Consider the following 14,155-nt stretch of genomic DNA (forward strand, 5'->3'; position numbering starts at 1 on the left):
TTCATCGCCATTGTCCACCTTTCCTACCATACTTCTTGCATTGAAATACAGGCAGCTCAGGAGCAATCCGGCTCCCATTCGTGACGCAGAATCTAAAAGGTTAGCAAGTACAGAACTCAAAGTGTTATATCTCAATGTACAGAGTATTAAAAAAATAAGGAGCGCACGCCCCTCGGCATCAGCGGCTCCACAGTGGAGAGAGTGGAAAACATCCAATTCCTTGGGGTGCAGATCTCGGACAATCTCACCCGGTCCAGGAACACCACTGGGATTGTGGAACGAGCCCAGTAGAGATTGCACTTTGTGAGGAAGCTTAAACAAGCATCATTCCCCACTAACATCTTAACTACATTCTACAGAGGCGTGGTTGAGAGTGTGCTGACCTTTTGCATCACAACCTGGTACTCCAGCTGCAGTGCTGCTGACAACAAAGCCTTGCAAGGGTTGGTTAGGGGAGCAGAGAAGGTTATTGGGGTCTCCCTACCTTCTGTCCAAGACCTCTTTCAGAGTCGATGCCTCCGGAAGACACGGTACATCATTAAAAACCCCTCACACCCTCTCCATGAACTGTTTGTTCTTCTGCCATCAGGTAAACGTTACAGGAGCATCAAAACTAAAACCACAAGGCTACTAAACAGCTTCCTCCCACAGGCAGTCAGACTGCTAAATAGCTGCTCGACCTGACTCTGCTTTGGACACTTTTAACTTGCACCGGACACTTATAACTTGATTTAAAGCGACATGTGGCTGTTGCGTTTACTATTTATTGTTGCGTTTGTTATGTTATGATTACACTTGCCTCTGGGAAACACTGTCTCATTCTACCCTGCAGAGCCGATGTACGGTTGGAATGACAATAAAGTTTTTGAATCTTGAATCTTTACTTCACTTCACTTTATTGTCACCAAACATAAGGAAGACCAGTAATATCTAAGGTAGGGACATGTTCGGCACAACTTTATGGGCCGAAGGGTAAATAGAGTAAAATACAGCACAAATGATTACTTGATGGCCTTGAAGACGGAACTGACATCCGGCACAGACAAGTGCGAGCAGCCTGCAAACAGAAACGGGGATACACAGCAACGCACAACAGTGAGAACTGAACAGTCCGAGAGCAGGCCTGGCAGAGTTCACTGGAGTCCAGGTTCTGCGGCCACCGTAAAGGTTGTATTGTATTCTTTCACCACAGGAATAAAATGAAAGTTATAGTCCGAGATCACATGACTCTGTCTCACTTACCAGTGACACGCAGAGTGACGGTCGCTGAGGTTTGGGAGCCACTAGCTGGAACCATATTCACACGGTATTCCCCGCTGTCCGACATGTTCACCGACTTCAGCAGAAGCGACCCGTTGGAAGTGAATAACTCAGCCCGCGATCGGTACTCATTACTTAAAGACCCGGTCCGATCGATCCACTGGGCGACTGTTTTCCCATTAAAACTCCAGCTTCCACTGTTGACGCTGGACGACGGCCGGACTGAAAAAAGCGCCTCACCCCCAGCGGTGACATTTATCTGGCTGTGCTCAACGATAATAGTAAACTGCTGGGACTCACCTGAGAAAGAGAAAATCATATGAGGGAAAAGCGACAGACGCGGATAGACTTGGGACCTGCACTTAACTCAATCTGTACAGATACCCGGGATCTGTTCTTAGCTCAGTAAAGTCGATAATTATAACCTGATCTTCATGCCTCCTACCACCCGCCACTCTGATGGTTATCCGACCACTGAGGGTTCGAGAGAGTGACACTCACCCGCCGTTATGTGGAGACAAAAAACGAGAGCTGCGAAGGCCAGTCCCGACATCCCGGGAGAGCAGCGCCGATCTCTGTTACACTCGGAGACTGAGCCGCACTTCCTGGTTTGCGGGTCAGATATCTGGATTCTGACGTCACAAGCGGCAGCGCTGATTGGATCAGAGAGTCTGTACTTTGCTCAAATCTACATCAAATCCTGTGTGCTGTTCCACAACTATCTGCTGCTGTGTGGAATCCGATAATGGTCTCAAAGAGAGTTTCTCCCACCCACCGACATGAAGAGAGAGAGAGAGAGAGTAAAGTGAGCGTCATCCACGCGATCCCGAGAGAGCGGCGCCTTTCTCTGTTACATTCGGAGAGTGAGCCTCATTTCCTGGTCTCCATGAGAGATCCCGAGAGCCCGTTATCTGAAAAGCCGGAGCTGACTGGAGCGCAGAGCGAGAAGGCGGAGAATGAACGAACCTAAAACGCTGGAGAAGCAGAAGGCTATTCGGCCCTCGATACTCTGGTGTCGTCCTCTACCAGATCACGTGGAATTTTCCTCAAAACTACTTCCCTCCGGGATAGGTAGACTGTCTGAGTGTTGTCGCAGCAATAATCTTGCACACAAGGACAGCAAGACCAAGGATGTGACTGTGAACGCCGCGAAGGAGAAGTCGGGAGATCACACACCAGTCCTCATTGAAGGGTCGGCGGTGGTGAGGGTGAGCAGGTTTAAGCTCCTTCTGAGAGAATCTCTGCTTGGCCTCACATAGTTATACATTCACAAAGAAAGACACGTCAGCGGCTGTATTCCATTAGGTGATAGAAACATAGAAACAGAGAAAGCCTACAGCACAATAAGGGCCCTTCGGCCCACAAAGCTTGAAGAGATTTGGTATTGGTATGTCACTAAAAACTGGGAAATGTTCGCACATGCAAGGCGGAGAGTATTCTGACTGCTTCCATCACCGTCTGGTATGCAGGCTGCAATGCACAGGGTCGACACAGATTGCAGAGGGTTGTGTACAACAATCACATTCATCACAGTGCAAGCCTCTTCATAATCGAGAAAATCTTAAAAAGGTGGTTCCTCAGGAATACCAGGTCCATAATTAAGGGCGATCACCGTCAGGGATATGCTCTTGTCTCATGACAAACATTCGGGTTATCGACCTGCCCTATTAGTGCAATACAGAATATGCTTTCTTCCCATTAGTACCATCCGGAATATGTTCTTGTTTCATTACTACTGTTATGAGTGAGCACATTACAGTGTTGTGCCGACCCTCAAACCCTGCCTCCCATAAAACCCCCCACCTTAAATTCCTCCATATACCCGTCTAGTAGTCTCTTAAACTTCACTAGTGTATCTGCCTCCACCACTGACTCAGGCAGTGCATTCCACGCACCAACCACTCTCTGAGTGAAAAAAAAATCTTCCTCTAATATCCCCTTTAAACTTCCTACCCCATACCTTAAAGCCATGTCCCCTTCTGTTGAGCAGTGGTGCCTTGGGGAAGTGGCGCTGGCTGCCCACTCTATATATTCCTGTTAATACCTCAATCATGTCTCCTCTCATCCTCCTTCTCTTCAAAGAGTAAATCCCGAGCTCAATCTCTGATCATAATCCATATTCTCTAAACCAGGCAGCATCTTGGTAAATCTCATCTGTACCCTTTCCAATGCTTCCACATCCTTGCTATAGTGAGGTGAACAGAACTGGACACAATACTCCAAGTGTGGCCTAACTTGAGTTTTATAGATCTGCATCATTACATCGCGACTTTTAAACTCTATCCCTCGACTTATGAAAGCTAACACCCCATATGCTTTCTTAACTACCCTATCTACCTGTCAGGCAACCTTCAGGGATCTGTGGACATGTACCCCCATTTCCCACTGCTCCACCACGCTACCAAGTATTCTGCCATTTATTCGGTACTCTGCCTTGGAGTTTGTCCTTCCAAGATGTCCCCAACGCATACTTCTCTGGGTGTGAGAGACTCCATCTCCATGGAGATGGAGACACAACTCCATCTGCCACATCTCAGCCCACTTCTGCATCCTATCAATGTCTCTCTGCGTTCATCGACAATCCTCTACACTATCTACAACACCACCAACCTTGTGTCGTTTGCAAACATGCCAACCCGCACATGTACACCCACATCCAGTACGTTAGTAAAAATCACGGAAAGTAGAGGCCACATAACCGATACTTGTGGGACACCACTCCTCACAGCCTTCCAATCCGAATAGGCTCCCTCCACCTCAACACTCTGCTTTCTATTGGCAAGCCAATTCTAAATCCACCTGGCCAATCTCCATGGATCCCATGCATTCTGACTTTCTGAATAATCCTACCGCTTTGAACCTTGTCAAATGCTTTACTAAACTCCATGTAGATCACATTCACCGCACTACCCTCATCTATATGCCTGGTCGCCTCCTCCAAGAACTCTGTTAGGCTTGTTAGACACGTTCCGCACTTCACAAAGTCATGCTGTCTGTCCCAGATCGGACCATGATTCTCTAAATCCCAATGGATCCCAATTCTAGGAATCTGTTCCAATAGCTTTCCCACTACAGGCGTAAGCTTTACTGGCCTATAATAACCCAGACTATCCCTACTACCCTTTTTGAAAGAAAAGGACAACATTCCGGTCCGTCCAATATTCCCGTACTATTCCCGTGAACAACGATGACATAAAGATCCTCGTCAGAGACTCAGCAATCTCTTCTCTCGCCTCGTGGAGCAGCCTGGGGACTATTCCGTCAGGCCCCGGGGACTTATCTGTCCTAACTCTATTGTAACAACTCCAACACCTCCTCTTTGTATCCCTTAATATCAACATGCTCCAGAACATCAACCCCACTTATATTGTCCTCTCCAACATCAAGTTCCTTCTCATTGTTGAATACCGAAGAGAAGTATTCATTGAGGACCTCACTGACTTCCAAAGCCTCCAGGCACAACTTCCCACTTTTATCTCTAATCGGTCCTATCTTCATTCCTGTCATCCTTTTGTTCTTCACGTAATTGAAGAATGCTTTGGGGTGTTCCCTTACCCTACTCACCAAGGCCTTCTCATGCCCCCTTCCTGCTCTCGTCAGCCCCTTCTTAAGCTCCTTTCTTGCTACCCTATATTCCTCAATAGACCCATCTGATCCTTGCTTCCTAATGTACGCTGCCTTCTTCCACCTGACTCGGTTTTCCACCTCCCTTGTCACCCCATGGTTCCTTCACCCTACCATTCTTTATCTTCCTCATCCGGACAAATTTATCCCTAACATCCTGCAAGAGATCCGTAAACATGGACCACATCTCCAGCATACATTTCCCTGCAAAAACATCATCCCAATTCACGCACTAAAATACTAGCCTTATAGCCTCATAATTTGCTCTTCCCCAATTAAAAATTTTCCTGTCCTCTCTGATTTTATCCTTTTCCATTAAAGGCCAGGGGGAGCTGATCACTGTCCCCCAGATGCTCACCCAATGACCGATCTGTGACCTGAGCCGGTCCGTCACCTAATTCCAGATCTAGTATGGCATTCCCCCTAGTCGGCCTGTCAACATTATGTGACAGGAATCCATCCTGGACACGCTTAACAATCTCTGCCCCATCTGAACCCTCGGAACTAATCAAGGGCCAATCAATACTAGGGAAGTTAAAGTCACCCATGATAAAGTCACCACAACCAAAGGAGTTGAATGACTTCAGACCTATTGCCTTGACGTCGCACGTGATGAAGACCATGGAGCGGCTGATAATACAGAATCTGAGGCCACAAACCAGGCACGCCCGGGATCCGCTTCAGGTTGCGTATAAGGAGAAGGTGGGAGTGGAGGATGCTATCACGTATTTGCTGCACAAATCACTCTCTCACCTAGATGGGGTCAGTTGTGCTGTGAGGATCACATTCCTTGACTTCTCTAGTGCCTTTAACACCATCCAGCCCAAGATCTTAAGGTACAAACGAACGGAGATGGGAGTAGACTCTCACATGGTGGATTGGATAGTGGACTACTTGACAGATAGACCTCAGTATGTGCGGCTGGGAGACTGTAGGTCTGACACGGTGGTCAGCAGCACAGGAGCGCCGCAGGGAACCGTACTCTCTCCGGTCCTGTTCACCCTGTACACATCAGACTTCCAATATAACTCGGAGTCCTGCCATGTGCAGAAGTTCGCTGATGACACGGCCATAGTGGGGTGTGTAAGGAATGGACAGGAGGAGGAGTATAGGAAACTGATACAGGACTTTGTGATATGGTGCAACTCAAACTACCTGCGTCTCAATATCACCAAGACCAAGGAGATGGTGGTGGACTTTAGGAGATCTAGACCTCATATGGAGCCAGTGATCATTACTGGAGAATGTGTGGAGCAGGTTAAGACCTACAAGTATCTGGGAGTACAGTTAGACGAGAAGCTAGACTGGACTGCCAACACAGATGCCTTGTGCAGGAAGGCACAGAGTCGACTGTACTTCCTTAGAAGGTTGGCGTCATTCAATGTCTGCAGTGAGATGCTGAACATGTTCTATAGGTCAGTTGTGGAGAGCGCCCTCTTCTTTGTGGTGGCGTGTTGGGGAGGAAGCATTAAGAAGAGGGACGGCCTCACGTCTTAATAAGCTGGTAAGGAAGGCGGGCTCTGTCGTGGGCAAAGTACTGGAGAGTTTAACATCGGTGGCTGAGCGAAGGGCGCTGAGTAGGCTACGGTCAATTATGGAAAACCCTGAACATCCTCTACATAGCACCATCCAGAGACAGAGAAGCAGTTTCAGCGACAGGTTACTATCGATGCAATGCTCCTCAGACAGGATGAAGAGGTCAATACTCCCCAATGCCATTAGGCTTTACAATTCAACTGCCAGGACTTAAGAATTTTTTTAAAGCTATTATTAATGCTTTTTGAGTTAGTTCTTACTGAGTTAAGTATTGTATGTAATTAGTTTTTGCTACAACAAGTGTATGGGACATTGGAAAAAAGGTTGAATTTCCCCATGGGGATGAGTAAATTATCTATCTATCTATCTATCTATCTATCTATCTATCTATCTATCTATCTATCTATCTATCTATCTATCTATCTATCTATCTATCTATCTATCTATCTATCTATCTATCTAACAACCCTGTTATTTTTGCACCTTTCCAAAATCTGCCTCCCAATCTGTTCCTCGGTATCTCTGCTGCGACCAAGGTGCCTATAGAATACTCCCAACAGAGTAACTCCTCACTTTCCTGTTCCTGACTTTCTGACTTCCACCAAATACGTTCAGCGGAATCTGGACATCGGACCTGCTGTGACTTCGGCAAGGTCTGGTACATATATGTCCTAATGTGGGAGCTGTCGTCCACTGAGTGGATTGGCAAAGTTTACATTTGTTGCAACCTTCCCTGACACACTCTCTCTCTCTCTCTCTCCTCTCTCGCCTCTCTCTCTCCTCTCTCTCTCTCTCTCCTCTCTCTCTCTCTCTCTCTCTCTCTCTCTCTCTCTCTCTCTCTCTCTCTCTCTCTCTCTCTCTCTCTCTCTCTTGCTCTCTCTCTCTCTCTCTCTCTCTCTCCCCCCCCCTCTCTCTCTCTCTCTCTCTCTCTCTCTCCTCTCTCTCTTCTCTCTCTCTCTCTCTCTCTCTCTCTCTCTCTCTCTCTCTCTCTCTCTCTCTCTCTCTCTCGCTCCCTCTCTCTCTCTTGCAAAATTGTCTGTAAGTTATTGCAGAAATTGGAGCAAGGAAATCCTCTTGCATTTGTACAGAGCCCTGGTGAGACCACACCTGGAGTATTGTGTACAGTTTTGGTCTCCAGGGTTAAGGAAGGACATCCTGGCTGTAGCGGAAGTGCAGCGTAGATTCACAAGGTTAATTCCTGGGATGTCTGAACTGTCGTACGAAGAGAGGTTAGAGAGGCTGGGCATGTACACGCTGGAATTAAGGAGATTGAGAGGGGATCTGATTGAAACAGATAAGATTATTAAGGGATTGGACAAGATAGAGGCAGGAAATATGTTCCAGGTGCTGGGAGAGTCCAGTACCAGAGGGCATGGTTTGAGAATAAGGGGTAGATCATTTAGGACAGAGTTAAGGAAAAACTTCTTCGCCCAGAGAGTTGTGGGGGTCTGGAATGCACTGCCTCGGAAGGCAGTGGAGGCCAATTCTCTGGATGCTTTCAAGAAGGAGCTAGATAGGTATCTTATGGATAGGGGAATCAAGGGATATGGGGACAAGGCAGGAACCGGGTATTGATAGTAGATGATCAGCCATGATCTCAAAATGGCGGTGCATGTTCGAAGGCCGAATGGTCTACTTCTGCACCTATTGTCTATTGTCTATTGACAGATTCGCTTCTTTTTTTTTCACAAAGGAATCGCCCTGACTTCGACAATGACGTGTCTATGGAATTTATTTGGACGCCGCTCACAGTTACAGACTTCCTCCAGGGAGCCAAAGATTAAATGGCGATTCATCGAATGAACTCAAGACAAGATCTATCCTGTCAAATCTTTGGTTGATTGAAAAGGATACCGTTTCCCTTGTTAACTCCTTGACATGTATCAAACATCAGTGGCCGTGGCATATTTATGTTTTATTCTTCGTCGCCTCTGGATCAGTCGTCAGTTCGGAGCCACCCCGACTGACGAGCCTGGAGCCATTCCGAGGGGGGACACGTTAATGAGGGCAGTTGGCTTTCAGACTCCAACCCAGGGGTACTTATATTCCCGGAGCCAAGACGAGAATCAGGTGCCTATGATTAAGTCAAATGAAACAAGGGACAGCCGGAAGACTCGGAGTCTGGAATCCACGGACCGGACCGTGAACCGGAACTCGGACTTCACTGTCCGGACCTTGACAATGTGACTGAGCACAGCTCATATTCCATACATAAATTTGCCGGTGACACAATTCTTATTAGATGGTTTTCTTATCTAATTTTAGATGGTGACGAGAAGGCAGACAGGAGCGAGATGGATCAGCTTGCTGAATGGTTCGGCACCAATTACATTGCATCAACTTCACTGACGCGAAGGAAGTGCTTCGGACGTCAAGGAGGATTAGTCGAGGACACAGACACCAGTCCTCATCGAGGGAGTGAGAGTGGAAAGGGGAGCAGTTTCACGATGCTGGCTGTCAACCTTTCTGAGGATCTGTCCCGGGCCCAGCATATTGATACATTTGCCGTGAAGGCACTACAGCCGGCATATTGCGTAAAGAACTTGAGGAGACTTGATAGGTCACTGGAGATACTCGCAAATTTCTACAGACGTACCGTGGGCAGCATTCTAACTGTTTGCAGGACATTCTGGTCTTGGACACAGCACGTAAGTGCAACAGCGACGATTCCTGCTTCCTTAGGGGACTGCGGAGATTGGTCATGACAAATATCCTCACCACACAGGATATCCTCTTTTCAAGATACTGGCATCGGGAAGAAGGTACAAGAACGTCAATCCACAGCTCTACAGAGACGAGTGAGAGTTGAACAGTCCGGAAAGCGGCACTGGTAGGGTTAACTAGAGGCCAGGTGCTATATCCAGAGCAACCGATCATCGCCGATGCCTGTCCAAGGGAAAGGCCGAACTGAATCTCATGCGGAGCTTTTATAATTCCTAATCAACAGCTTTACTGAGTACGAGTGAGAGTTGAGCAGTGCGAAAGTGGGGACTGTCAGTTCACTGGAGGCCAGGTTCTGTGTCCAGTCATCGATCATCGCCGATGCCTGTCCGAGAGGAACTTCAAACTAAATCTAATGCGGAACTGATTTGTTCACTCGGTTTAGTTTTGCATTCAGAAACAATACCGTCACCCAGCGACGAACAATAAGGGTTGTTTTGTATTCTATCACCACAGGATTAAACTGAAAGTTATAGTCCGAGATCGCATGACTCTGTCTCACTTACCAGTGACACGCAGAGTGACGGTCGCGAGGTCTGGGAGCCACTATCTGGAACCATATTCACATGGTATTCCCCACTGTCCGACATGTTCACCGACTTCAGCAGAAGCGACCCGTTGGAGGTGAATAACTCAGCTCGCGATGTGTAGACGTTTTCAATTATCTCGGTCTGACCGATCCACTGGGCGAATGTTTTCCCATTAAAACTCCAGCTTCCACTGCTGACCCCGGCCGACGGCCGCACGGAAAAGAACGCATCACCCCCCCCCTCGGGGACATTTATCTGGCTGTGCTCCAGGTGGATGATAAAGTTCGGAGACTCTGAGGAAGAGAAAATCGTATGAAGAAACAGCGACAGAGTCCGCTGGACCCGAGACTGTACAGATACATACACGGATACAATATGTAGAGATACTTATGCAAGTTTTCTCCGAAACTCATCTTTCCAGTACCCATCCGCCGCTCTGGTGAGTTTCTAATCTCTACCGGTCGAAGAGACCCAGACCTACCCGCAGGAATGAAGAGACAAAGAATAAGCGAAACTGAAAATGCCATTTGGACGGAAAGGATGAATTATGATGGGAAGCTGGCAACTCATATCAAGAAGATTGTAAATGTTTTTTTTTAATTGTCTAAAGGGTACAGGACAGTCGGGGGTGGACATAGGACCAATAGAAATGATACTGGAGATATTGTAATGAGACGCAGAGATGGCAGAGGAACTGAATGCGTATTTTGGCATCAGTCTTCACAGTGGAGGACGCCTACAGTATACCGGACATTGAAGAGTGTCAGGGAAGTGAAGTCTGTGCAGTGAAAATTACGACTGAGAAGGTGCTCGGGAAGGTTAATGGTCTGAGGGTGGATAAATCCCCTGGACCTGATGGAGTGCACCCTCGGGTCCTGGAGGATGGAGCTGGTGGGATGGCAGTGGCATTAACGATGATCTTTCAAGAATCGATAGATTCTGGCATTGTACCGGATGACTGGAAAATTGCAAATGTTACTCCGCTCTTTAAACAGGTTGGGAGGCAGCAGGAAGGAAACTACAGACGTATTAGCCTGACGTCACTGGCTGGGAAGTTGTTGGAATCGATTGTCAGGGATGAGATTATAAAGTACCTGGAGACACATGACAGGACAGCATGGTTTCCGTCAGGAAAATTCTGTCTGACAAACCTACCGCAATTATTTGAGGAAATTGCCAGCAGGGTAGACAAAAGAGATGCATCACACGTGGTGCACTTCGGATTTTTCAGAAGACCTTCGACCAAGTGCCGGAGATGAGGCTGTTAGGCAGGTTAGGAGCCCATGGAATTACAGGGAAGTGGATTCGCACCAGTGTTGAACGCTGTGGAACGGAGGGATGAGTTTGTTCAAAGGGTACGGAGTTTGTTGAAAGTGGCCACACACTTAGACAGGGTGTGAAAAGCTCGTTTAGCTCCCTGGATTTCATCACTCAGGGATCGGTGTTCAGGAGACGGGACATGACTGTTCCGTTAAGTAAGCCAATGGTGAGACCACAACTGGAGAATCGTCTGCAGGTTTGGCTGCCAGGTTATAGCGAAGGCATTGTCAACCTGGAGACAGAGGAGGAGAGATTCTCGAGGATATTCCATTCGAACGCAACCTGATACGGGCTGACAGATGAATGCTCGGTGTACCGTAGACAGTTGTATTCTTTCCGAAGGGACTGGGAGTCTAAACCTACAGGGGACAGATACAAGAAAGGATGGAAGATATTCCAAGGAGAACTAAGTGGTAATTTATTTGCAGCGATGGGTGTATGACTCTGCGATGAACTGCCGAAGAAGTGGAAGAATTACAATAGCTTAGGGACATTCGGGAGGCGACATGGGAGGGAGGGGGCTTGTAGGGTACTGCCCAAATAGACGAAACTGGGAGAAGCATTAAAGAAGCTGTGGGGTTATCACGGAGCAGGTGGGCGGCAGTGTCTGTTTCCGTGATCAATATCCCTGACTCAGTAAAGTCCCAGAATTCATGAACAAACTGATCAGAGTGTCACAACAGTGAAGTGCAGAGGGAGGAAGTATTGAACAGTTTAAATGAGCCAAGGATCAATTACATAAACACGGGGAGCATGAGGGGAATTCCAGACTCACCCGCTATGGTCTGAACTTGTCTGCATTCTTTCATTCCCAGCAAGGACACAAAGTTCAGCGTTCGCATTGTTGTCACTGAGCCAATTAAATTCGTCACGCCTATCGGCAGGTAACGACCTGTCGGGCAATATCTGTGACCGTGCATTGCAAGCCTAACTAACAGAGTTTAATAATCAGCGAGGATCCCTGACTCGATGGGAGACTGCACCACACCAGCTGCTGATAAAGAATAAACAAACACAACATCCCTGTTGTAACGTGGAGAAATCCGACACCTGCACAGCCTTTTCATACAAAGCACACCTGATACGAGAAAGTTTTGTATTGCTGAACTCGATCTTCTGGTTTTCTGATAAAAGCCTCTAACTGCCTGTGTCAGTGGATGACACGTTGACAAGGGTGAGGCGTTGTTCGTTTCGTTAATAAACTGTGAGCCATTGACATAGCACTGAAATTCAGGAACCGGATTCGAAGGCGCAAACAGAAAAATGAAATCTCATTTGACATTGATCTAGACGCGGCAAGATCTCGGCTGTGAGATGTAGATTTCCCGGAACATCTAAAACAAATGCACAATTCATTTGACCAATTTATTAAGAATATTAAAGCAGATACTCATAAGGCTCGGCAATGTACCGCCAGCATTATCCACTTGCAACGTTTACTCCAGAAAACACGTAGCATGTAGACATTAAGGAAGAGGATTTGCTGGAGGTTTTGGAAAGCATCAAGTTGGATAAGTCACCGGGACCAGACGGGATGTACCCCAGTCTACTCTGGAAGGCCATGGGGAGGAGATTGCTGGGCCTCTGGCGACGATCTTTGCATTATCAATGAGGAGAGGTTCCGGAAGGATTGACCGGTTGAGGGTGTTGTTCCCTTGTTCAAGAAATGGAGCAGAGAATCCTGCTCTTTTTGATTTTTGTTAATGACCTGGATGAGGTCATAATCATTTATAATAATTATCATGATTGTTTTTTTGGGTGTGAATCTGATTCGAAACTTTTGTAGTTTATTTTTATTTTTGTATTGGTAACGAAGGCGAGGTATGAAGTTAACTCAGTGAAGTTGAATAAGGCCATTGACAAACTCCCGCACGGCAGACTGTTCCGAAAGTTTAGTCATTCTGAGATTCATGGCAAGGAGAGAGTTTGACTCAGAATTGGCTCAGTGATAGGGGGCGATGACTGAGGTGTATTCTCCGACAGGAAGCCTCAGACCAGCGGGATGCCACAGGATCAGATGGGATCTCTGTCATTCCTTCTTTATCTGAATCACACGGATGTGAATGCAAATGGCTCAGTTAGTAAGTTTAGTGACGACTCGAAATTAGGTGTCTTGTTTAGAGGGCATCGGGTTTGATTGATTGATTGACAGAGAGATTTAATCTGACTGGGAGGCGATCCGAGGAATTACAAATTGGTATCAAAATATACTAACATGAGGTGATGTATTTTGGACATTGGCACGGATGGATAGGAGATCCTTTGCAGAATTCGCTGAAAGCTGGCGCACATTCAGGCAGGGTGGTGAGGAGGAAGTTTAGCACGCTGGGTTTCGTGGAGGCGGGACATTATGGCTCAGTGAGACGACAACTGGAGAATTGTCAGCAAGTGTGGCTACCATGTTATTGAGAAGGCATTGTCAACCTGGAGACAGGGAGGAAGAGATTTTCCAGAATATTGCCGAGAATAAAAGCATGAATTACAGGGAAAGGTTGGCCAAGCGAAGTATTTATCATATTCGATTATAGGGGAATACGGAATGACCCATGAATGCGCGGGATATGGCAGACAGCTGTAATCTCTGCGACGGGTTTGGATTCTAAATCGAGAGGGCACAGATACAAACGAAGAGGGAAGATATTGCAAGGAGAAATAATGGAGGATTTTGTTACACCTGGTTCTGGAATGAGCTGCCTGAAGAAGTGGTACAGTTACAACAGCGTAGACACATGTCAACCTGGAGACAGGGAAGAAGAGATTCTCGAGGTTATTCCATTCGAACGCAAGCTAATACGGAGTGACAGATGAAACCTCGGGATACCGTGGACAGTTGTCTACTTTCCGACGGGATTCGGAGTCTAAACCTGCAGGGACCAGAGAGAAGCAAGCTATTCCAAGGAGAACTAAGAGGCCATTTATTTCCACCGATGGGTGTATGCCTCTGGGGTGAACTGCCAAAGAAGTGGAAGAATTACAATAGCTAAGAGGCATTTGGGAGGCGACATGGGTGGGAGGGGCTTGTAGGGTTACTGCCCAAATTGACGAAACTGGGACAAGCAATAAAGAAGCTGTGGGGTTATCAGGAAGCAGGTGGACGGCAGAATCTGTTTCCGTGATCAGTATCCCTGACTCAGTCAAGGCCCACAATTCATGAACAACCTGAA

General features: G+C 47.1%; 1 protein-coding gene across 1 annotated transcript in view; it reads right to left on the reverse strand.

Annotated features, from left to right (window-relative positions):
* Positions 1 to 11,833, reverse strand: part of LOC140721209 (cell adhesion molecule CEACAM5-like) — a 37,298-nt gene extending 25,465 nt beyond the window's left edge. Inside the window, exons 1-4 of the mRNA XM_073036066.1 lie at positions 11,767 to 11,833; positions 9,648 to 9,964; positions 1,762 to 1,885; positions 1,243 to 1,560 (exon numbers count right to left, since the gene is read on the reverse strand). Of these exons, the coding sequence (XP_072892167.1) occupies positions 1,243 to 1,560; positions 1,762 to 1,885; positions 9,648 to 9,964; positions 11,767 to 11,833 (826 nt within the window). The remainder of the gene's footprint in view (positions 1 to 1,242; positions 1,561 to 1,761; positions 1,886 to 9,647; positions 9,965 to 11,766) is intronic.
* Positions 11,834 to 14,155: the final 2,322 nt, after the last annotated feature.

This window comes from Hemitrygon akajei, unplaced genomic scaffold, assembly GCF_048418815.1.
Source record: "Hemitrygon akajei unplaced genomic scaffold, sHemAka1.3 Scf000052, whole genome shotgun sequence".
In the NCBI taxonomy this organism is placed as follows: Eukaryota; Metazoa; Chordata; class Chondrichthyes; order Myliobatiformes; family Dasyatidae; genus Hemitrygon; species Hemitrygon akajei.